Source organism: Anarrhichthys ocellatus, unplaced genomic scaffold (assembly GCF_004355925.1).
Source record: "Anarrhichthys ocellatus isolate YVR2014 unplaced genomic scaffold, GSC_Weel_1.0 scaffold1, whole genome shotgun sequence".
Lineage (NCBI taxonomy): Eukaryota > Metazoa > Chordata > Actinopteri > Perciformes > Anarhichadidae > Anarrhichthys > Anarrhichthys ocellatus.
In genome coordinates this window covers 1,483,346-1,508,601 of record NW_022280031.1, presented here as the reverse complement: position 1 = coordinate 1,508,601, position 25,256 = coordinate 1,483,346, and the positions used below count along the sequence as shown (strand labels likewise).

At 43.0% G+C, this 25,256-nt stretch overlaps 2 protein-coding genes across 2 annotated transcripts in view; one reads left to right on the top strand and one right to left on the bottom strand.

Moving 5' to 3' along the window:
- Nucleotides 1–1,377: 1,377 nt before the first annotated feature.
- LOC116386372 (protein Wnt-2b-A-like) lies at nt 1,378–10,753 on the top strand. Its single transcript, XM_031852505.1, has 5 exons — nt 1,378–1,831; nt 4,417–4,637; nt 5,503–5,780; nt 6,179–6,443; nt 9,352–10,753. The coding sequence occupies exons 1-5, from the start codon at nt 1,656–1,658 to the stop codon at nt 9,579–9,581; spliced, it is 1,170 nt and encodes a 389-aa protein (XP_031708365.1). The 5' UTR covers nt 1,378–1,655; the 3' UTR covers nt 9,582–10,753.
- A 2,660-nt stretch (nt 10,754–13,413) lies between these two features.
- The window catches only part of st7l (suppression of tumorigenicity 7 like), an 18,581-nt gene continuing 6,738 nt past the window's right edge, over nt 13,414–25,256 (bottom strand). The window contains exons 12-15 of the mRNA XM_031848042.1: nt 21,806–21,956; nt 21,248–21,340; nt 20,918–21,057; nt 13,414–19,051 (exon numbers count right to left, since the gene is read on the bottom strand). Of these exons, the coding sequence (XP_031703902.1) occupies nt 18,956–19,051; nt 20,918–21,057; nt 21,248–21,340; nt 21,806–21,956 (480 nt within the window). The 3' untranslated portion in view covers nt 13,414–18,955. The remainder of the gene's footprint in view (nt 19,052–20,917; nt 21,058–21,247; nt 21,341–21,805; nt 21,957–25,256) is intronic.

The window sequence follows — 25,256 nt, the reverse complement described above, 5'->3', positions numbered from 1 at the left end:
TTCTAAAAAGTTGCCTTCATGCCATAGGTGGGGGGGGTATTTACTCTGCCCACCCCAAGTCATATGGCATGAAGGCAACTTTTTAGAACGTATTGTTCATCTTTGGAAAAGGAATATATCTGGCCTCATGACAAACTTGGAGAAATCAGGCATTACTTCACATGCCAGATATACAGTATAAGACATGTGAAAAGTCAATCGCTATGTAAATGTAAGATGCTACTATACTACTGCATGTGGAGTTGTATCTTTAAACAAGTTACATGGGACACAAATCTGGTTCCAGACACAGATAAATTACAAGGACAATGTATTTTCTCCACCCTTTTTCCAACCTCAACATGAACTGGGGGAAATTCACATTAAAATCTTTCCTCATACTGTATCTTCCAGTCCATTGTGATATACTGTATTGGGCAAGTAGAGCTGCAGGGTGCATCATTCCAGCATCGACATTGCGATATGAGCACGCACAACGGTCACATCGCAAAATTCACACACGTCAACTTCTTGCAGCTTGATACAAAAGGGAAAACTTCCACAGTTCTCATTTTCCATGACTAATCCAGTGTTTCCCATGAATTACCTGCAGCCTAGGCCCACCACGGCTTCATAATGTATATATTTTTACACTTCACAACAAAAGGGTGGCTGTCCACTAAAGCACACAATTGTTCATTTTACCTGCCTCATTTTTATTCATCGGAAACACCAATGTTCGGTCTAGTGGTTACATTTGTATCGATACTATTCATAATCTCTGTGAATAAAGTATGTATTTAACATGGATGCCCGAGGATGCTCTTTGGTTCAGTTTAAGTGTGTTATGCACAGTCCTAAAGGGTTTTGAACTCAATATTCCTATTAGATAAATACTCCTATCATAAAATGAACGGCACAAAATGCCAAGGCATAAAGAGAAAAAGCCCACAAATGTTTTAGAGCTAATGACATGGTAGGGGAGTGCAGGCACACATTAAAGGAATATCACTGTGCCAGGCTGTGTTGTAACGGTTGTCTTGAAATGGCAACAAGTTGGATGCGTTGCTCCGTAGATATCCCGGGCAGAATTACTTTCCATCAAACTAAATATATACATCTCCTGCCCTGCTGTCTGTTGGTCTACATACCGCTATTTGTCATTTTCAGACAAAGGGGTGGAGGGAGGGGGGAAGGGGGGGGTCACAGACAGCTGACACACTGGAGCGGAGCGCTGCGCGTTACGGTGCGCATCTTCATTCCTGGCTGCAGGAGGAAAGGTGCGCGTAATGATCCACGGAAACGGTTCTTCCACTTGACGCGCCTCTGATTTAAGCGACCTCGCCACCGTGTTAAATAGCATCGGATTTGTCCCCCCCGCAGCTTTAATGGTATTAAATTCAGTGCGCAACAAACTGGGGAGAAAAGTTGAATATTCAATTATTGCTGATACAAGACCGTTAGAGACATCTGAGACGGGACTTATTCTGCTCATGATCACCGACGCTGCTGAAGATTATGGATACAGAAGGAAAATCTGCTTGGCTTTATTAAAATGTTGACCGGTGGAGTCTTAAGCACTTTCCTTCCACGTGAAGCTCTTTTTGATCCCAGATGATGGACGGCAGACAAGCGTCAAGGACTTTCACACCTGATTGTGCAGCTTTTGCCAACACATGAAAGGAAGAAACATGTTTTGTCTGATGAAGTCTCGGAGCGTAGCACACAGCAGCAGGGCGATGGGGAGCGGAAATGGGAGAAAAACCCAACATCACTCCAAACCCATCAAAATTTACTTCATTTTTATTTTGCTCCTGCTGATTTTCACACCGAGGGTGGATTCATCGTGGTGGTGAGTGAGCTCTTTACAGCGCGTCTGCTGATGTTTAGATCCGTTTAATTTACAAGCACGATGTATTTGTTATTAATTACATAAACATCTATAAAACTAATAGTCTAAGTTAAGTTATAGAAAAGTTTATAGAAAAGCATTTTGATGCAAAACAAAATGTTTAGATTCTACTCTCAAGTTTACCATTTCCGCGAATGTTTTTTCTCTGTCAGGTATAAAGATGGAAAACTATCCTGTTAAAAACGCAGAAAAAAAGGGATAATCGTAATTTTAATTTTAAGGCACCTGGGTTTTGCCAAAAGAAACTACAACAATTTAGTTAAACATTTATATCCAATAAAAGCTAAGAATGGAACACATTCATTTTAGGTCACCTCTGCATGGGAATTTGTTCTTGTTTTATTTTTATTTATTTTTTCAACATCAATGCAAATTGAAATGTTTGGCGCAGTAATGTGTGTCACGTGTTCATTAAGATGAATGGTGTTGGGGGGGGGGTTGGGGGATCTCCCCTATCCATCCATCTTGCCAGAAGCAAGTGGCAGGTGCTGGCACTGGTGCATGAATAAATGCCCCTTGATGATAATTCTCTTGAGGTTTTAAATGCTCAGAGGTGAAAAAACCAAAACATGGAGGATATGCACCCCCTCATCCCACCCACCTGAAGTTGGTCTCATGTGTCGGCCACACTTACAGAAATTGTATTTGATGTGTGGCCCACTTTATATTTAACCAACCGCAGACAAGCAGTTCTAATTCTACGTTTTCTTCCTTCATGTGCAGCCTTGCACCCCCATAACAATTAGCCTCTGTTTTACAAGATGGATTTAGATTAAAAAAAATGCACCCTTTGTAAATAACGACGTGAATGGTAATGTCCCAAGAGAGCCAAAAGCATACGTTATCCTATTTTCCATTGTGCAATAATCCCTTTTGCAAATACATTGTGAAAAAAATGCGATTAAATCACTGACAAATTCCAGAGAAACTGAGAGAGACAGAGCAGGAGAGTCTTGGGAGCTTGGTGTCGAGATGATTAATACTTATTTCATCCTGGTTGATATTGTTAGGGCCTATTTTTAACCATTGCGATAATTTAGATGAGCCCCATGTGCCTTTGCTACACAGGACCCACTTCCCTCTCCCTTTCTATGCGTGTGTCCTCTCGGAGACAGTCAGGGGTCTTTTGGCACAGCCGGCATGTACAACGCACAATAAACATAAGTGGTGCTTCTGCTCTGCTTTACTGCTCAGGCAGATAGTCGCAGTTTGACCGGGACCGGGACCGGGGCAGCCATAACGGGAGTGGAAAATGCCTGCTACGTCCGTTTCTGTCTCGGTGGCCAGGCGACACAAATGTGGCTGCGATTAGGGCCTATAATGATATCCGGATGGAGAGTGGAGCGTTCAGGTTTAGGGAGGGGGGGCAGGAGAAAGGGGGGGGGGGGGGGAGGGCTGCGCCTACATATGGTTGATCTGTCTGGCTGGGAGGGAAAGGCTGAGCGGTCACTTGCACTGTTGATGACTGTCCTCTGTTGATAAGAGAGCCCCCCCCAGTGTCACAATACCACCAGCATGTGATCCGCCCTTTTAAGAGTTGCTACAAAGTACGGGATTATGTCTGAATGGAGCAGGAAGCAATAAGGCCCGTCGCAGGGAAAGAGATGCTTTTCACTGAACGTGAGGAATTTAATAATCTCTTCTACGTCCTGAATATCTGAGTCTCGACAAGACAAAGGTATGGATGTGAAGAAATGTAGGCACACTAGCAGGAGGCCAATCGGGTAATCTCGATTTAAAAGGACAAGTTCGACATTTTGAGGAAATAACTTGATTTGCTTTCTTGCCGAGAGACTGATGAGAAGATGTGTCTCTCTCTCTCGTCTGTACGCTAAATATGAAGCTACAAACAGCAGCCGGCTGACATAGCTTAGCATAAAGACCGGAAACAGCCAGCCTGGCTCAGTCCAAAAATAACAAAATCCACCTCCAATCACCTCTGCATTTCTTTAACACATAGTGTCTTGTTTGTGTACTACAAAAAGAAAACACTACAAAAAGTGTAAAAAAGTGAAATTGCCACTTTACAGAGGGTTGGGGGGTGCGGGCGGCTAATGTTTCTGACCATTTCTTGGTCAGGACAAGGAACTATGACTAACTACAAAGTTGGAGTTATCAGGAACTTATGACGGATAAAATATCTCACAGTTGGTCAAAAAAACAACAAAAAGGTCAACAAACCAGTGACAAAATGTCTACAAAATCGCCATCGCTGACAGTAACACTTAAATAAAATAAAACCAATACAACTTATTCCACAATTGCAAATGAGATAACCATCTTGCAACAAGGCACAAACACTACCAAATCCCATTCTACCCACACTGCGTGAACCCTTGAGATAACCCTGATGACATCATCATGGGTTACTTTCTCAGACTTGACACAACTCCTCCAGAGCCACAATACAGTGCTCCACTTTGCACAGGCTAAGGCGTGTATAGGCCCACAGGACGAATAAACACTACGTGTAACATTGGTGGAGTGCCCCTTTAACCTATCACGATCAATACCGTGTCTTTCAGGTACATCGGAGCGCTGGGTGCTCGGGTGATCTGCGACAACATTCCCGGCCTGGTGAACAAGCAGCGGCAGCTGTGCCAGCGGCACCCGGACCTGATGCAGTCCCTCGGCGAGGGAGCCAAAGAGTGGATCAAAGAGTGCCAGCACCAGTTCAGACACCACCGCTGGAACTGCAGCACGCTGGACCGGGACCACACTGTGTTTGGCAGGGTGATGCTGCGAAGTGAGTCTGCACATCTGTGACGGGGGCTTTCTATCTGTGTGGTTCCTTGTGCGTGCGTGACAGTGGTTGTTTATGTCGGAGACACTCGAGTTAATCATCCTTGTAAATGCCTCTGCTGTTAACGGATAAGTAGAGAATTAATAGGTGTCTTATTAAATCAACTCGTTCCTAGAATTCAGACTGAAAGAGAAAGTGTTGGATTTTTTTTTTTGTTTTCACCTTCTCTGGAATGAGGGAAGATTGGGAAAGTGGATGTTCTCCGAAAACAAGTAGCAGATCGAGAGATCCACACTGGTGATGTATAAACAGTAATAGGAGATGTAAATATTTGGGTAGATGTCTCTGGCAGCCAGACAAAGCTTTACTCCCTGACATATCGCCTGTGTCCTGCTTCACTGCGTGAGCAGGAATGAGAGCAGGAGGTGGGTGGGAAAGCCAGACCAAATAACCCCCAAAATCTCCTCTTGTCTGAAATGAAAACACAGCCCAGTGACTGAGAAAGCTGCCATCTGTGCAAAATAAAAAAGTTGATAGGAGAGTGAGGTAGACTGTGGTGTTATAGCCAGCATGCTTCTACCACTGTCTGGACCATCCACCATAAATGGAATGATTATTGTGCTCCTCCTGTCAGGAATATACTGGAGAAAGGCTGCTTTACTGAGCAGCAACACGGTGAACTTGGGAACTAAAAGAACAGCTTGAATCCCACCAAAGAAAGCAACAAAACCAGTTGTGGTGCGGTTTACGTTAACGTTTACAACACTGTCAAAATGAAAAGTGTCAGTAAGAAAATTTGCAAACAAATTCAAAATAACAAATTTTCCGAAGGATTTCATTACAACACCTCTCTTTCCCGCGCACCCAGGCAGCCGCGAGGCAGCGTTCGTGTACGCAATCTCTTCGGCAGGAGTGGTCTACGCCATTACCAGGGCCTGCAGTCAGGGGGAGCTAAAGATCTGCAACTGTGACGGCCACAAGCGGGGGCGATCGAGCGACGACAGGGGCATCTTCGACTGGGGTGGCTGCAGCGACAACATCAACTACGGCATCAAATTTGCCAAGGCGTTCGTCGACGCTCGAGAGAGGATGGTGAAAGACGCTCGAGCGCTGATGAACCTGCACAACAACCGGTGCGGACGGATGGTGAGCAGCAGGGGTTAAATTGGGATTCGTTACGTGGGAGGGCTCCGTGGCTTCGGTAGGAGAATATATTTTTTATAAACAAGCTATATTTTGATGCACTCTGGCTCCTTAAAACATTCAGAGTACACGTCTTAAACATAAATTATGATATATTATTAGGGATTATACTACCCATATATATATATTTATATACACACATACATACTATGAATTTGCTTTCAGCGGTAGATTAGATTTTGTTTCAGGTTCAACACAAACAAGATTGTTTCAGAAGGTCTCTGGAGGAAGAGAACTTAAAGCAAACTCCAGTCAGAGGGAAGCAGAGCTGATCACACCTATATCATGCCGTGGGCAACATCATAGGCTTAACACCCTGTCACCTTTGACCTCTGCTCTAGGCAGTGAAGCGCTTTATGAAGCTGGAGTGCAAGTGTCACGGGGTCAGTGGCTCCTGTTCTCTGAGGACCTGCTGGCTGGCGATGTCCGACTTCAGGCGAACGGGAGACTACCTTCGCAAGAAGTACAACACAGCCATCGAGGTGACCATGAACCAGGACGGGACGGGCTTCATGGTGGCTGACAAGGACTTCAAGGGAAGCACCAAGAATGAGTTGGTGTACGTCGAGAACTCACCAGATTACTGTCTCACGGACCGCTCAGCAGGTGAGTGAAGAAAGGAAGAAATGAGGTTTTTGTCGTTGTGGAGTTTGATCGTTATTTTCATTAAATAGTGAACATTTCTAGTGATACTGCACATGAATAACAAGAGGGAAATAAAGACTGTAGGACAGTGGTGGCTGTACATTTACTAAATAATACACTGCTGTGAGCTCATTGCTCTTATTTAAATCAAGATCATTTTTAAAAGAGTTCATTAACTCAAGTTACGCAACGTTTTCCCAAGCGTCCTTTTTGGTATTTAGCCATGCTTAAGTTTGGAGATATTTGTGAGCTTAGAAATCCAGTAAATATGTATTTACATAAAAAACATAACATAAACAAACAATGTTGTATGAAGAACCATTGACTTTGTTTTGTAAGAATTGTGACCAAGATATGTACTGAGACACTTGTCAGTGCCCTCTGGTGGACAAACTATGTCACTGTTTCTAAATTCCTTTTCTTTGGTCCATTTTCGGTCAACATGTATGAATAAGCCAATATCACCAAACACACTGGCATGGCTCTACTTTTGACTTTCCCCACCAGAATTCTGCCATCATCCCATTACATTACAGGTCATCATCCCATTACATTACAGGTCATCATCCCATTATATTACAGGTCATCATCCCATTACATTACAGGTCATCATCCCAATACATTACAGGTCATCATCCCATTACATTACAGGTCATCAGCCCAACACATTACAGGTCATCAGCCCAATACATTACACGTCATCAGCCCTTTAAAGCACCAACGTTTATCTGATAAAGCCAACGGCAATCTCTCTTAGCCGACATAATGTCCCGGGTACCTTGCTATGAAATATAAAACTATTGTACGTGGTAGAGATGATCCAAATCCTGATCATAAAGACTGGATTGAGACATCCCCAGTATGTGGAATAATTCATAATTAAGACATATTTTATTGAGGTCAGCAAAACACCGTCAATCTATATTCTCAGATTCAGATGTGTTCAATCATTTAATACATTTGTTTCCAATTTTCAATTAAAAGACAATTGAGTATATTGTTAGGAGACGAGTCAAACAGGTGGTTGGTCACTTCGAAAAGCTCTGAGAATCAGAGGCTCGTCCAGTGGAGGCTTGCATTCCTACACAGCTTACCGTTCAATGATTTGACCTTTCACATCCCCTTTAATTCCTAGTGTTTGCTTTACCTTGTTAAGCTCTGTCTCTCTCCTCCAACCCAGCCCCCTTCAATAGAGCGTGAAGGAGTTCACTAGCTCACTGTTAATAGGTTAGGTAAGGTAGCGTAGTGCACATGTGCAGGGGGACATGACGGTACCGCCAGATTCTCCCACTCCTCCCTGCTGTTAGCTTGGTGGCAGCTTGACAACTGAGGGGTAATGGAGGTGTGTTCGCTCAAAGGAAAGGCCGTCTTTCCTTGTTAAAAGGTGATCTTAAAAAGAAGCTTATGACCCTCCTCGCCACTAATCTCCATTGTATAGGAATTCATAGCCTAAGGATACATGCAGGCTTATTTTTCAAATCCTTCCTTTGGTCAGTATTAGGCTCCACTCCCTAGAGCCTGAGGGGAATAGCTCCTCTTATCCTTTTTTTCTTTGCTTCAGGAACGCTCTGTTATTAGACATGGCATTTGATCTTAGGCTTAGACTTTACACCCGAGTGCATGGACATCTTTGTGTTTGTTCTCCGAGACTGTTCTGTCAGCGTGTCTGTAAGCCAATACCCTGCCGAGGAGTGTGGAAATTCTGCTTTGGAAAAACTGTTTCAGTTTTCAGCATCAAAAATATTCACCGTGGTGTTCAGAGGTGGTCAACTGCCAAGATTAGCAGTTCTGGACATCTACAGTATGTGCTCACTGGAGGTTTTCCAAAAAGGAATTAAGTTGAGCTGATATGTGACTCGGACAAACAACCACTGAAGAAGAACAGTGACTATAGAGTTACTGTATGTGCAATAGAAAAGGTGCATGTTGTTCACACTTCAAAAATAGAGTTCTGATTCCTTTGAAGCGGCACTTATCACTATTTTTGTAACGCCACTGGATCAAACATTCATGTGTAGTGCGAAATCACCCATCCCTGCTGTCCCCCCTCATCTCTACAGAGCGTTACAGCCTCTCTCACCTTTATATTTTGGCTTTCCAGCTCACAGGCTCAGCTCATGAACCTCATTTCCAGGAGCAGCATGCATCCGTTTTCAGCACAACACTCAGATACTCCAGAGAGACAGAGCTAGCAAATAGCTAGTGGACATTTAGTTTTGAATAGCCTGACTTATCTCCACAGCGATGTGTCAGCGCTAAAGAAAGGTGTGGAGCCACACATTATCTTTCTGGTATAGGGGGAAAACGCTCTGGCTTGTTTGTAACCGATCACAATCGTCTTGGGCACAAATGCAGAGACGGTGCTCTTGCAAAAACAGTTAGCGGGAGGAGAATGCCAGCTGAAATAGGAGGCCAATGGCAGCTTGTACCCAAAAAAAGAAATGTAAATAGCAAGATCAAATGTCTGCTATTACGTTATGTCAAAGCAATTTGTATGCAACCACAGCTCAACCAGAATTGTGTTTTTGTAACACAAAAAATACACATTTTTTTAAACATTAAAAAGCTACACAACTGTACTTAATTGTTGGTTAAAATGGTTTTAGGGTAAGGCTGTAATCATGGTTTGTCTAGTTGAATGTTTAAAAAAAAAAAAAAAACCTTTTATTAATATGAAAACATTAAAGTTATAGGAATAACACTCATTTTCCAATGTAGCATACATTTTTTTCAGACTAGAAATGTATATTTTCATGTAATAATGCGTGCTGCGCTGGTAAAGGTCTGTGAACCAAATGAGATGTTTCCCTATGCCAGAAGAAAACTATGATTTACTCTCCAACGCAAACATGTAGATTCTTCTTCACAGGCTCCTTGGGCACAGCAGGCCGAGTGTGCAACAAGTCCTCCAGAGGCACAGACGGCTGCGAGGTCATGTGCTGTGGGCGGGGCTACGACACCATGCGCGTCAAACGTGTCACCAAGTGCGAGTGCAAATTCAAGTGGTGCTGCGCCGTGGAGTGCAGCCACTGCGAGGACTTGGTGGATGTTCACACCTGCAAGCCCCACAAGCGGCCCGATTGGCTGGACATCACCTAACGAGGAGACCTGACCAATCACCTACGGACGGACTCACCAACCTGCTCGCTAATGACTGCATTGTATTATGGGATATATAATTGGGATCTCTTAACTGTCACACCTGTCTGGCTTTTGATCCCATTGACGCTTCATGAAGCAGAGACTACACGTTGATGCTAAACTGGAAATTCGGCCCAGTTACTGAGTGTGTGCTGCTTTAACAAGTGCTTTTTTTTAAGATAAACATTGAATCTTTGATACAAAACGGCTGAATATATTGTATTGTTCTGTTGTAAACGCACCCTTGTTTGAGGCAGAGTTATGAGGTGATGTCTGCTTGTTTTATAGAGTGTTAAGGCGGTGTGAGAACATGACATCCTGCTCATACCGATGATCATATTTACAGTAATAATTTTGTATCATTTAAAATGATATCATTGTATGGTACTGCAACAAATCATTTAAAATACAAAAAAAGACAATTGCTGCTAATGAGTGCAACTCTAACAAAACAGCAAACAGTGGGAGGGAGCTTGTGAAAAAGTTCCTACTCGGATAAGATCAAATAATCACACTGTGAACCGGAAGGAACCGCAAACAGAAGAACGTTAAAGTGGCTGCATATTTTTGAGCAGGTTCACGGGAGAGAAACAACGGACTAAGCAGGAACAGTGAAGTGGCGTATGGACTTTGGAGTGGTGTCTGAAACATTTTCCATACAGTATCCCACATATTCTGTCTGCAATTGGTCCAACACACTCTGGCTGTTTCCCCTGATGGAGAACTTTATCATTTCTACCTCTGGCTCTTTGTCTTCATTTTGTTGTGTTTTGGCGCTACTGCGACAGCTTCAAGCAATTGTCCTTAGACCGTGTTCAGAAAGACAAAAGAACAGCGTAACCCCCCCCCCCAAAAAAAAAAACACAGCCCCCATATACATTTCAATTAGGCTACTCTGTCAAAAAATTGTAACATTGTCTGGAAAAAACATTGTGTAGGCCAATCAAATACATTGTACTATGTAGATTACTTAACACCTTCACCTGATGATAGACATGCAGGACCATATTTTTGACGTGATGGGATCCAAAGTTGTCAAATCCAGTGCAATAATATTCCAAACTGCTGTGCAGTGATTCGGTGTCTGGTGAGTCCTAAAACTCATGAGTTTATCAAATAAAACTGACGGGAGGAGGCCGACTGCGCTGTTGCACACCTACAGTATTAAATATTGGCTTATATATATATATATATATATATATATATATATATATATATATATACACACACAGTAATTGTTAACAATCATAGGACATTATTTTAAAAAACAGCTGATGTTTGTTTTCATTTAACATCCTATAGTGCCGCCAACATGTAAGCTTCAGTCATATAACATATTATAGTTCCATACTATTTTATAAATCAGGTTTTTAATTTTGTATGTTGAAATTCGGTTCTTGTTCCTTTTAGGGCCATTGCAACTACTACTACTACTACTACTACTACTACTACTAATGTAATACCGTACATCACCGTACCTTAATACTGTGATAATTTCAAAGAAAAATTTCATACCGTTACAACCTAATCAGTACCTTAAACAACATGCCTCTAACAAAGCAGCTGTTTTTGCCGCGGTTAGCCATCATGCCTGCAGCCTTTGTTGTTCGCCATAAGTTACCTACTTCTACTTTCTCTTGGCCATGTTTGTTTCCTTTTCTTCTTCATCCACCACTCATGCCTCTACTTTGATGGCAGTAAACTCCAGAATGCTATAGAAATGTTTGGAAATCTTACAGTACTTTACTCAGATGCAGCTTTTTCATTTTGTTTATGTAAAAAAAGAAGAAGAAAAAAAGAAAAGAACATTCACTACATCTTGCATTGGTTCTATGTTAGCTTAAAGCTACGGATCACTGATGTTGAGGCACATTTCATAATTTTTAACTTGGATCACTGTCCAGGAGCTTTACGCTCAAGCTAATGTGTTGTTTTTTTACCCCTGTGTGTTGTTTGTTCTCAGTTGGATATATAAAGAAATAGATTTTCCGTTGATGTGATGAAGGTTCAGTACGTCAGTAAACAATGGTGGTTCACCTTCAATACTGCCAGCTTTAACAGACACCACCACACCACAGCTGTGTGCCTCCAACAGTTTACGCTGCTAACAACTTATAATGCTACTTCCCTCAAACTAAAAGGCCTGAGAATGTACATTAGAAAACATTTATATGCTGCTAAATTGTCGCAGATCTTAACTAGAACTGAACAGCAAGATATGTACTGTAAAGCTGATGATCCTAATTATACAGGAAAATATTAAAAAACACAACTTTCTGTTTAAAAATGTATATTTGTATGAGGTCCTTGTTGTCATACACCCTCTGTCTCCAATGCTTCTCAGTGCGGAGTTGTATCTTAAGGTTGTGCAGCCTTTCTCATCGCTCAGTCTTCATCGCAAAGGCCAGCACAGCATGTTTCTTCTGTCATCGTATTGTGACAGAAAACTTTAACAAGGCAATCTTTAGCAACTGTGCTTTCAGTCCTTTGTGCGCATATTCACTGGCTCCGACCGCTTTTTTTTTGAGGAGTGAAGTATTTCATGAAACTGGGCCAAGACGTTGCAGAAGGAGCAGTCAAGTAGCTGTGCACCCTGAGTTTGACTTTTTCAACATCTGGTACTGCAGCCAGACACCATCATGCTCGGCCTTGGAGACACAACCCTCAGAGGGGGCTTGTAGATCTAAATGACTCTGACAACAAGCTGTGGATGCTGAGGGTCAACAAATTTTTTGAAGTCCACGTAATGAAGGGGGGGGGGAAGAGCTGCAGCGAAGTGCTTTGAACGAAGCCAAATGACACGCCGTGTCAAACGTTCACAAGTCAAAAGTTAATTGCAAACAAAAGGAGCCTACTTTAAATGTACATGAAGAGCACATTGGCTGTGTTTTTCTTAAAGATTAGAAAGGTGAGAGCTGTTCACATATACAGTACAGTGGGGGGGCTCTGGCCCTCAAAAGGTTCATATTTCCATTCCCCAGTTCAACCGAATGTGATAAAGCACAACACTGACAATTTAAGTCCGTTTTGAAATTTAACATGTTATTCCTGCATCCACATTGGGAACCACCGGGCCCGCACTGATCCGTACTATGGACTCTGATAGGTTGAGGGTGAACGTCACAGTTACCGTACCTGAGGTCGCTATTCACAACTCCAACATCACATTCAAAGATATACATTTTTTTTTAGATGTATAACTCATATAACAGTTCAGCCAACACAAAACAATATGTGTATCTGTAACTGATAGCATGAATTTATGCAGGGGATGCCCCATTTTTACACCTAAGTTATTATTTTCCTCGTTCAGCGTTGGGTGCAACAGTGTCCCAGTTTGTATAACTGTCTAGGGAGTATTTTTACCTTTGAAATGCAGGTCCTGAAATACCTCACTGGCTCTATATTAAACCTTGTCACTCCAATCAGAGGTCTTCCGGTCTCCTGTGTTTTAGCCCAGAATTCAGTTATGGCAGAGAGAGGATCAAGATAATGCAACCAACAGCGTCGGTGTTTTAAAGTTCGGTCAGCTCGCTGTCAGGGAATTCCGGAGTACATTTTGCAGAAACATAACTGGACTGGCAGATGGCACATCACTAAACATCGCCAAAGTTTAAATGTAACATTGTCTTCAAGGAAGTCACTTTCTTTGAAAAGTTACGTTTTCGTCGAGCAATTAGCTAATCTGTACACGCACGCGCGCACACACACACACGCACACGTGCACACACACACACACACACACAGGATTAATAATACTTTGCTGATGTTTAAATCTGTCATAGTATCCGCGCCGCTTTGTCTCCCACAACGTGTGATCCAGTTGAACTCTGTAAAAATAACAGGAGTGGCATCGCAGGCATTCTCTGTCATCATAGTGATATCAAATGGGCATCTCAATTTGACAACATTTCGGAGCTAAAATTGGCCCGAGGGAAAGACTAACAGTGTGGTCCACACGGATGTTTCACATTCAGAAAAGCCAGAGGAGAGGAATGTTGTAATCCATGCTTACAAACTGTAATGAGTCGAGAACAATTCAGCGTGGTGTCAGTCTCAAACTAAACATGTTTAATATTCTCCTTGAACTTGTCTGACCGGTCCAAAACACTGTACTCCTTCTAATCATATGATGAATATCTATGATGTACAGCAATATGGGAAATATGTTGATATGTATACATTGTGAAATTATTGCTCTCTAGACTATTTAGTGTTGAAAATCTGTCCCAGAAGTTTCATTGTTTTTCTTGGAAGAGAGGGTTCCCCTCATGACCCTATCAGCAGTAATTAAAAGGCTTTATGTGGACATGCAATTGGACTTGACTATAGCTGCTTTAGTGTATATTTACTGTCCTTGCCAAGTGACATCATACTCATTTGTTACTGGGAGAATCCAGCTATAAATCTCTCGTACAGTACGTTTCTATAGGTTTGACAAAGGAAAAGATTCCCACAAACTAAAGGCAACACAATGTGAATTATGTTACTACAGCAATACTCCAGTTAATTACATGTAAAGGCCTCAAGCTGACGCTTATGTCCCCAGTGACGTACAATAAAAGAGCATATTGGGGTTCAGCGTCTTTCTCAAGCATAGGGCACTCGGCTATTGACGCACATGTTTTAATGACCAAAATGCATAATCCCTAAATTCATTCAGCGGATTTATCTTGTGGATACAGATTATGTGCAGAAGTGATATATGCACTCCCTACAACCATACACCAAGTCAAGATCAGCACAGAAGAGACTGGGGAGTGGCGATGACTACTGTCCCCTGAGAGCCACATTAGACACAGAGCCTGACACCAGCCATTATGTGAAATCCATTTCATACAGGCCGCAAAAAACACCATCTGCATTGTGGCCACTTTCCTGCTTAGCACCACATACCATTATGGAATATTCTATTTTGTGAACTAAAGTCAATCCACCATCAACACACCTGCAGATTAAGAAAAGAAAAAAAATGGCGTAGGCAGACAATGTCCTCTTAGTGAAATTTCATAAGCAACAGAAAACAGTACACGGATAAAACGTTACGGCTGTTTAGTGTAGCAAGGAAACAGGTATGCTTACCTCCCTAAAGCCAATAAACAACATCAGGCTCCACTATGGACCATGCAAGGAGTAAATAGAAAAAATAATGGCCAAAACAACAGAAGCAGAGGGGCGAAACATGCCACCAAACCTCTTTACCGCTCTCATTAATACTCACAATATTCAAGCATGAGAATTTTCACAACAGAATAAAAGCAGCATGATTGACTGTACAAAACAATAAACACAAAGCAGCAGCAGGAGCAGCAGAGAAACAGCACTGCTCATTAGCAAATCTGCAGGGTCAAAGGTCATTCACATTGCCAAGCAGAGAAATGTCAGAGCAGAGCCAAGACATCCGCTGAAAATGAGCTCGTGAGCAAAACCAGCATTTACCTTGGCGAAGTGAAGCAGTCTCTGTGAACTGTGACGTGCTTCCGGCTCACAGCTGGTGAATCGCTGATAAGAGGAGTTGTTGGGTTCTGACAGCCAGCAGGAAGGTCGGGGGATTCTGTCTCGCTCGCTACTCCACTAAGGAGGACTTGACCGCGAGCAGGTGGCGTTAAAGCTTCGTAATGAAACGCTACATTGTTAGTAACGAGTGGATTCAGAAGTGTTGTTTGCAAACAAGCAATGTTAGCAGCAGGCTAGTAGATTAAAGCAGCGGGCAGGGCACTGACTGACAGGTCAAATAGACCGCCCCATCACACGAGGGTGCGTTTGATTTGTTTTCCAGCAGGTCGAATATGTCTCCTGACTGTATAATAATCACAATACACTTTATGTAATAGTTAAGGCCTGTAGTGAGGTAAATAAAATCAGTCAATTAAAATAATACCAAAATAACATGTAATCAAATACCCAACAACAATATAGGTTAAAAAAAAACAAAAAAAAAAACTGCCGAGTGTTGGATATGTACACGCTTCTCTTTAGGATTTATTGAGTCAGATGTGATGGACAGTTTGGGAGAAAGAGAAGAAGGCAGCAGTCTCCGTGACTCATTGTAGTCTAATGTTGCCTGTTAGCTCATTATTAACTCACTGGGTGGTCATCAGGAAATATAAAAAGACTAAACCCAATATGAAATACCTCATGTTGTCATAACTCATAAGTCGATGAAACCTCATTTCATTTTTGTTTAACTTGAGGCAGATTCTTCAGGAGATTTCAGTCCAACTCAAACTTTATGTCACCTTCAGACACACTGGGCAAAGGTCCAGGGACACAAGAGTTCATGAATTCATCGTGCTGGTGAGCTTACTGGGCTGGCAGCTGGGCAGTAGTGCACAAAACTTTCATTTAGTGGGTCAACTGTCAGGACAGTTCCCACTGGAGATTTAAAGTGTCTGTGTGTCTCCATGGGACATAATTAACCCCTGCGTGGCTTTTCCACACAATTATATGGTCCGAATCAACATTTTAATTTTTCTTATTAACCCTTCTGACTATGGCCATAAATGTCTCAAACATCTCCTACCTTATGATACAGGGCATGAGAAGATCAAATGAAACGTCTACTCTGTCTTCATTACATATTTGTTGTTGACATGTTTACCCTATATCTTCTGTTTTCTCTCTTGTTACCCTGACTTTGATGCACTCTGGAGGTTAGTGAACAACTCGTGTTTCGACATGCAGCCGAGAAAATCGTGCTCCGGCACTGAGAGCGAGACACTTGAGCACCCGTCAACAATCCTCAACAGCGATTTTCATTACTGCATTGCTCGCCACTTGAGCACGAGTGTTTGGAGTATGATTATGGCACCAGTGGCTCGCTGAGAACTTGCCACATAAAAGCATCTGCTGATGGTGGTGGAGTGGTGTAATCATAATGATGGCTCTTGGCTTTATATAGTCCAGGAGCAGCAGCAGCAGCAGGGTGGCAGAGCGAGGAGTTTGTCCTTGAACAAGACATACCGACTCCCCATCAATACACACGTGATTTCAAAATATGAAGGAGAATCCATCTAACATTAAAAAAGTAAAGAGTTTAAATATCTTTCACTTCATGTTGAAAATATGTTGCTTTGGAGATTATCTGTTTATCAAATGTTTTTCTTGTCTGAAATTGAAGTAATCAGCATCTACACATTCATTTAGAGAATACCCATTCTGCATTTCTAAACAGTAAACCAGACGACGTCAACAACCAAAACAGAAGGAAATAAATTGCACTGAAACAGAAATTTATTGTGAGTTTTGCTTTCAAACTCATCGAAGGGTAGTTACAATTTGTTCAAACATTCTCCTGTCTTCAGCATGAACTTTCGTATTTCGGTTGTACACTTTAAAATGTCACATTTCAAGTGCCACAAATTGAATATTACAGACCAGTGAGATGTAAAACAGAATCTGTGTAGTTTGGAGCGGATAAGGGTTATTAAAATCATAATCCAACTTTGCAACATACTGTATCACCATATAAATCATCGCCAGCGTGCCCTTTTCTACTTTTACACAAGTACGTTTGCCATCGTTACTTGACTGCTGTATCTAGCAACGCTAATCAACAATTCTGTTACACATTACATTTGAAGGCATCTATTTATCAAATTGAATCCATCAAAATTTAACAGAGTTGCCACTCGACTTGACATCAATATCGTAGGTTCAGTTAATGCCAAATTACACAATAGCTAAACCATTGTCAAGATGGTTTAACTATTGTGACGTACTAAAAGGCACTTTATTGTCACACGTTTTATAACGTGTAGAGTAAAGATTTGTAAGTAGGATGTCACGTACATCCCAGGGCATGGGCTCTATATTGTTGTAGTAATAATGTAACGATAATGTAATAACTATCAAGTAACATCACTTTACAAAATAAAGTAAATGTGTCCGCTTTAAGTAGTTCAAAATGTAAAAGACCTGTTAATGTAATAAACTATTTGGGATGTTTTGTATCATTCATGAACCAAGTGGTGCAACAATTGTTTTCTTTTTTTTCAATTACAGGATTATTTAACACATTTAGAGGCTTTTTTTTGTTTCTTTCTGACAGGTTGTTACATTATACTTTACAACAAGGTGACGCTGGCATCTTAATTGATAATACAGAGATGAGTAAATTCATAAAGTCGGAACTAAACCAGATACAGAAGAATCAACTCATGTACAATTACTGGCAAAATGAACAGACGCAGTCAGAGGCAGAGCAAGTGATATTTGGACATAAAAAGGTAAAATAATAACTTACTTTGTAGAATTTGTCTGTGCATGCCTGTTCACATTTCCACCCGTCGGCAAATGTTGATGCATTTTAGAAATACTGTTACCTCCAGTATTACAGCAAGCCTCACGTCGCCTCAGCTGATTCCACTGCAACGTGTGCTGCTTTCACTTGTTTTGTTTGGCGTTTGAGAAGTGGACTATCGCACTGACTCATGACATCTTGTCGTGCAATCAGCGGGAACGAGTGTGCGGAACTGTGACCGGTGACGATCCCATTTACATTTCAATGTTGCTGGGGCGACAGTTGCCCCAGTGATATGGTGCCGAGGTGTCATCCCGTGGTAACAACTGCTGAGCTGCAGAGGCGTTGTATACACTGCAGGCACTTCGAGGCTGTAAATCACAGCTCTGTTTTTAGGAGGCCTTACAGACGTTTAAATCTGCCCCGCTGGATGTCTGTGGTGCACGGAGGGTTGATGTGGGACACATCGGGTCCCATCCCAAATATCCAGTGGGATCTTTTGTAAAATAGACAAATAATTGAGCAGGTAAAAGAGAGGAACAGGATCATATTGGTAAACATATTCTACAAGGGACATCCTTAAAAGGTACATACTGTTGTCAGTAACACACTGGTTAAAACCAACTCATCTGACTTGACAGTAGTTGGTATTAAAAACATGCCGTTTTAGCTTCTTGTTTTTTTTGTTGTGTGCGATTTATTTATTATTGTGATGGAACAGGGCAGTGCCTCTAACTCATTACTTCATTTTTGCACCAAAAATCTGGAACAAGGCTTTGTGGGAAACTCCAAAACCACAATGTTGCAGAGGGCTAACGTGAAGACACACGAACGACTGGAATCATTGCAGATGGTGTTCACTAAATGCGTTCTTGGAAAAACTGTGGCCGCTGGAACAGTGTGGGAGGGCATCCTAAGAGTGGCTTCGCCATGTTGATACAACCTCAGCCAACATAATCAGTAACAATGCAGCAAGTGGACAGTAATGCTGAAGACAGGAGAGCAAACACTTTTTGTCTGAGGGTTTGGGGTGGTGGTGGTATTGGTGTGTGTGTGTGTGTGTGTGTGTGTGTGTGTATGTGAGATGGGGTCAGATTCGAGTCAGCTGGTGCCAAAAACTGGACGGCATGAAGCTTTCCATCTTGTCTGCGAAGAAACCCAGCGGTGCAAAGAGTGTGCTGAAGAACTGAGAGAGAGAAAAGCAGAATGAGCCTTAAAACCTCTTCCCATTTGTTCTTTGATAATGTTTAAGTGTAACACGCTCACGGTTTTCTCTAACATGTTATGCAACTCATGCAGTGCATTCTGACTCAAAGCCTGACGTAAAACTTTAACCAAAAGTACGTTTCAAAGGGAAAATAAACATTTCTATTAGATTTAATTAAGAAGCCCATAGAGCCAGACGCTGTGCTCTAGCTCATCCCTGGTAGACTGGCAGACTAACGTGCACGGGGAAAATAATAACTTAAACAAATGTTCAATCCACTATAAAGTTTGATGTGTTTACAAAGACCCCTGGTGTTCTTTCTGGAAACAAGACCGGTGTGATATTAGGAGTATTGATCTTGCTCAAAATAGAAAAATAAAAACAGGAGGCCAAAATAAAAAGATATTTAAACTTTTTACTTGCCATTTGATTTTTTTTTTTAAATAATAGATCCTGCCATTTAAGATGCTCAGCAGGATTTGCAATATGTATTTGAGTTGCAGCACATCAGTCCAGAAGCTTTTCCAGAGTACAGGGAAGACAAAAACAAAGCAGCGATGCTTTCCATATGAAGCGTTGATCACATACAATTCAATTAACTTTTCTGATTCAGGGATACACTTCATGTTATCTGACGATTGACTTATTAGGATTAATAATGACTTTGTCTCTCCCAAATCGGACAAATACGACTCATACTTAAAGGGAACGGCTCAAACACTCATTTTCATGATTACCAGCAGGGAATATATGCACTTAGATGTAAGATTAGGATCTAGCTTATACAGTATAATAGCTATGTGCATAAGTCAGTGATGTAAGGTTGCTATAACAGTGAAATGTCCTCTAAAATATTACAATATGGTTTCTCCCTGAAACTGCTTGAGGTGTGCGTGATACACTTGACACTTTCATAGCCTCATAAGTGGATGTATTAGTCTGGCCAGACAAGTGCAAATCAAGTACGCCTCTAATCCCATTTAATAAATGACGCATAATCAACTGCTACACTATACATGTCTGGTGTCCATAAATAAAGGCAAGGCAGACCACCACCACCACCACCACCGACTGTCTTGGCTCGTCTGTTCAAGAGCAGCAGATTCAGAGGAATCTGGTTTTCCTCAGAAGGCAGCGAGGTCCCTCCGTGTTCCTCCCTCACTGGCTTTCACGCACTCCATATGAACATTACGCAAACCAGGCTCGCCGGGGCTGCTGTAAGAATCCTATCTGCCCTCAATCTTTCCCATAACAAAAGGAAGAGCACTAGACGTTCTCTGCGGCCTTGTTTTTACTACGTGTCTATGTAAAGGCAGGCCCTAATAAACAGTGGGACCGTAAACAAAAGGGTGCGCCAAAGGAAGGAGTTTGCCAAACTAGCTAAAAACAGAGAGCACAACACTTCTGTCATAAATAAACAGTAAAAGGAAGTCATGCGTGCGTTCAACTTTTTCGAAATTATGTTTGAAAAATGTTGCTTATAAAGGGCGATACGCTTGCATCATCCAACTGTGGTCACTGATAGCTTAAGCTGGGCTACAGCTTGTTTTGGCGGGAAACACAGACTTTACAGCACACGACTCCCATGAGCCTCCAGTGTTACCGACAGTGATGGAAGGCAGCAATTACCAACGGGGGTTTAAAAGATTCAGGTTACAAACAACATGCATTTAAAGCACAGACCCAATCAGAGATTAACCGAAGATGTGAGCGGTCAGCAAACTTTACACACAAGTTCAGCTTATGTAAAGATGAAGCCGTGGACCGTCTGAATCAGCGTCTATGAAATTGTACGGCAGAAACCTTTGAGATGTAAATTGCGATGTGTACAGCTGAAGAACTTACTGCTTTGGCAAAGACACCCATGAGCTCAGGGAACTGATGTGTGAGCATGGCCAGCATGGCAGTGAAGGAGCAAAGGCCTGCTGTGAAGAGGATGAAGAAGGGAAGCTCTTTCTTTGGGTACACGGACACCTCGTGGAACGCTGGAGCGAAAAAGACGAGGACGGTCAGAACAAGAGAGCGAGTCAAAGTCGTAACCGGTGCAGGTAAACAAAGAAATAAAGCATTTTGAATAGACGTGGGGTTTGAATAGTGAGAGGGCGATTGATTACGCAATGAAATTGTGAGCGATGGTACATTAATGGACTGCATGTAGACTATGTATATACTTACAGGGCAGCAGTTCCCTGTCTGCTGTTTCTGTGCATCCTGGGTAAGGGTAAAACAGGTGACCCTTCTCCAGAGGGTAGGGAATTATCCGGAAGGCTGTTAAAGCGGACAAAGGCACGAAGAGGACATTTAAGGAAGAGGAATAACACAACAGGTATGACTTAAACAGCCGACATAATCTTCACTAAATCAGTAAAGTAGCTAAATATCACACAGTGACAAGACACTAACGCGATAATGAAATATAACATTCTTCCTGTGCGTCGCTTGAGGAATGATATCATCCCTCTCAGGCTGTGCATGCATGAATCACGACACAACAATGTAAAAACGAAGAGCAGGAGAAGACACTGTGGGTCTCTGACGGCCCAGCTCTATTGAAATGCTGTTTAATTGGGACTTCTGAACATACATAGAACGGGGTGCAGTCACTCTCAATAGAGCCAAAGGAAAAGAAAAAGTATGATTTGGAATACTAAAATGAATACAACTCATTAACATTAAATAAAACAAACATGCAAAGCGGTGGTATTGGATAGAAGCAGTAACAGTTACACATACTGCCCTCCCAGGTGCAGTGTAGTAGGTTTAAGGCTCCCTCTGCCCTCTTCCAGTGCTGCAGGTGGAAGAAAGCATATGCCACTGCCTCGCTGTCACCCCTCTTCAAGATGTGCTCTGGAGGGAGGATCAGGCTCTTCATCTCTAATAAGTACTACAGACGGGGGGGAAAAGGAAAGAAATACACGACTTCTGGTGAGTATACACTGCAGTACCTCGATTCTTTGTGGTCTCCTGAGCTCCGTAAAGACTAGCAGAGAAGTCTCGTTTAGGTGCACTGAAACAATGTGATAATGTCCGGTGATTTCTCAGCTTATGAAACCAGCTTCAGTGGATTCACATCATTTTCCGTGTAATATTTTTATTCATACATTTTATTTGGTTGAGTATAGTTCTATATGAAGATGTAAAATTGGCCTGGACACTCGTGGGCTGAGTTGAATAGCACGTAATTGCAACGTCCACCGTTTGCACGTTTGACATTTTGTTGTTATCCTACTCCTTTACCTCACAGTCTTTTATCGCATAAACGAAAATGGACATTTCTTTTAAACATTTTGCAAGCAAAAGGAACCCAAAATATTTTTTTCTCAGGCAACCTAACTACAACTAAAGTCCCAGTGAATATTTGCATTCTGCGTGAGAAAGAGGCGACTCGAATGGGGCGCTACATTATTTGTGCGAGGTCGGCAACTGTTAACGCAAACTCTTGCCCCCTTGTGGTCAAAAAACGAATGAATGCAGCTTTAATGATTTCAATCACATCACGTCTCCTTGTTTCTCAGTCAGTCAGCGCTTATTCTATTCTATTGGGCAATTCCCCCCCGGCCAGCTCCCTGCAGGCTGAAAACATATTTTCTAGATGTGAGGTATTCGTTGACAGCCTTATTTTGCAATTGTTCAAGGCGCGTGTGTGTGTGTGTGTGTGTGTGGGGGGACCCTTCCCAAAGCTCTCCGAGTGTGTGTTATTGTTACAGTACATTCATTCCATGAATGTGCAACACCCCCCCCCCCCGCTCACCCCTCCTCTCTTTCCCTACTGTGTAAGTTGGTCCCAGTGAGTCAGTCGGTTCACTGTGCTGACAAAGGCCCACATCCCAGAGTTACGGCCTATAGAACAGGTATGCCTTCTGAAATAACAGAAAACAAGCATCTAGAAATAACAACGCGAGCGTATCATGTGCTGCTTCTCTGTCATATATATTTGTAATTAAAGCCTCTGTCCGTAGAGGAGTCATTAATAGGTGTACGCTGACTTTGATGACATGCCGCTCTATGTACTTTATGTCTGTGGTGCCCAGTGTGGCACAGGTCCGTGTTAAACAAAAACCTGTGTGCGGGGGCCCCCCTGGGCTGGATTCCCAGGCGGCCCGCTTCACAGCGCTCTGGATCTCAGACTGACACTTTGGGAAGGTTACCCCACAGCTAATCCTGTCTAATCCCCTCCATAGGCTCAGCCAGCCGGCCAGCCAGCCAGCCAGCCAGCTTCACCCATCTCCCCCTGCCTTACTCTCTTTCTCCACTCTCACCCTCGTGATCACAGCGTGCCCGGGGCTCCTCCACCTGGCTCATCCCGGCCTTCCTCCGACCCTCTTTCGTGCTCCTTTAGCTTGCGAGATGTGAGCCTGGGTCCCATCGTGTCCCCTGGTTCATCTGTCTTTGGCAACGTCAGCCATCTTCAATGTCCTCACTCTGCTTTCTCTACCTCATTGCTGAACTGCTGCCAATATTCGTGAAACATTTCTGTATATTGTTTTCTGCGCAGGCCCACCCTCACCCCTCTGTTGTGTGCTCCTCACTCGCCACCTCCCGACTCGGACTAAAAGCTCAATCAGGCACGCAACCACCCAACAGGTGTGAACACCACTCGTTCCCGCAGACTGTCATGTCTTCCAGCCTGTTCTCTTGCTAACATCCTCTGTAGCCGCTACAACGCTCGGCAGCTCGAGACAACCAGAAGCTGCTCGTTTGACCCTCTCACTTACGCTGTCCGACTTACTTAAAATCAGCTCTCTCTGCTCCAGCAAAGACATTTGACTGTCCGCCTTCATCCTCCTCACCATTTCGCTCTCCTTTCTTCCGAGCACAAACCTTTCACCATCCTCTACTCCCCCCGGCATCGATGTCAAGGCAGCCAGCCAGCTCAAGAGGAAACCTGCCGCTTCTCTGTTGCAGAGAACGGCAACTGATGAAACGACAGGCATTCGTTTTATGCTAACGCTTAAGGACACACGTGAAGCATGACGTGTAGGGAAGGCGATCTTAATTTGGTGGCCAATCCTGAATTTCAGATTCGATCATTTTTGACGATCTGATAGCGAGCGAATTTGTTATTGTGGGTTAACTGGGATGTTTTACACACATTACTACCTCCATGTTATTCTGTTGTTGACAATGAATGACCAGTATACGGCAGCCATGTAGATCTGGGTCCTCTGTGGTTTAAGAATAACCATTTAGAGAGGCTGGCTGCTCAGCTGTCCTTCCTTGCATGCCACGCCATTAGACCTGGTGACACCTCGGTCCTCTGTGCTGGCCGACCGCACCGCCCAACCCCCCCACCCTCTCGTTCCTCGGTCCGCTTCTCCACTCCCTGTCGCCTCTTTGATGGAGGGATTGAGTTTCATGTGTTCTCCTTTTATCCCTGGGCAGTCATAAGCCCAGAGCATAACTCACAAGCTGCCTTCTGATTCTAATCTGCAGCACTTTGCTTCTCACAATGGGACGCACAGGCAACAATGACATCAGCCTTGTAGTTACTCTATAAGGGTCGGACAAACATACACTTGTACAGTGAAAAAAAACAGGTGATGCAGATTAAGAATCTTATAGTCAGTAAAAAACATCTACTAGCTACTCCAACCTCTACAGCGGCAGATAACTCACAGCGCTTATTCCAAAGTGGGCCAGGACGAGGCAATTCCTTCAGACTCCCTTTGCCTCGTCTGAATCAAACCTCATCCATCTTAATTTAGAGCAAAACCCTCGACTGCTGCTCCGTCTCAAATTACAAACCAAAAAAAGCCAATTTCAGAGGTAAACTTAGCAACGGTCTGCATTTTGTGAGTCTTGACGGGCCATCAATGAGAACATGCCAACCAGAATGGGGTGCAGTGACAAACCTCCTTCCAAAGTGGAGTAAACTAGCAAAGGTAGATAGGATGGGGTCACCCAGACTGCCTCAAAATGAACGCGTACGGACCAAAGTGGTGCTAAATGCAGACCAGATTCAGAGAGCAGGAACACTTGATCAGCTGTCCAAGCATCCGGCACACTGTCAGTTTGTTAACCACTGGCTGGTAGACAGGCTGATTGGAATGGACAGACAGATGGAGAACGGGGTGGCGGAGGAGGAGGAGGACAAATAGAGAAAGAAAGACAAGAAGATGAGGAGGGGAGGGAAATATAAGGGGGGGGGGGGGGGGGGGGGGGGGGGGGGGGAGGGGGGGGGGGG

Bases quoted from the DNA above. Each gene is read 5' to 3' on its own strand.
- LOC116386372 (XM_031852505.1), top strand. From the start codon at position 1,656: ATGAAAGGAAGAAACATGTTTTGTCTGATGAAGTCTCGGAGCGTAGCA. The intron at 4,638-5,502 runs GTGAGTCTGCAC...CCGCGCACCCAG, and splicing joins TGGCAGGGTGATGCTGCGAA to GCAGCCGCGAGGCAGCGTTC. The intron at 5,781-6,178 runs GTGAGCAGCAGG...CCTCTGCTCTAG, and splicing joins ACAACCGGTGCGGACGGATG to GCAGTGAAGCGCTTTATGAA.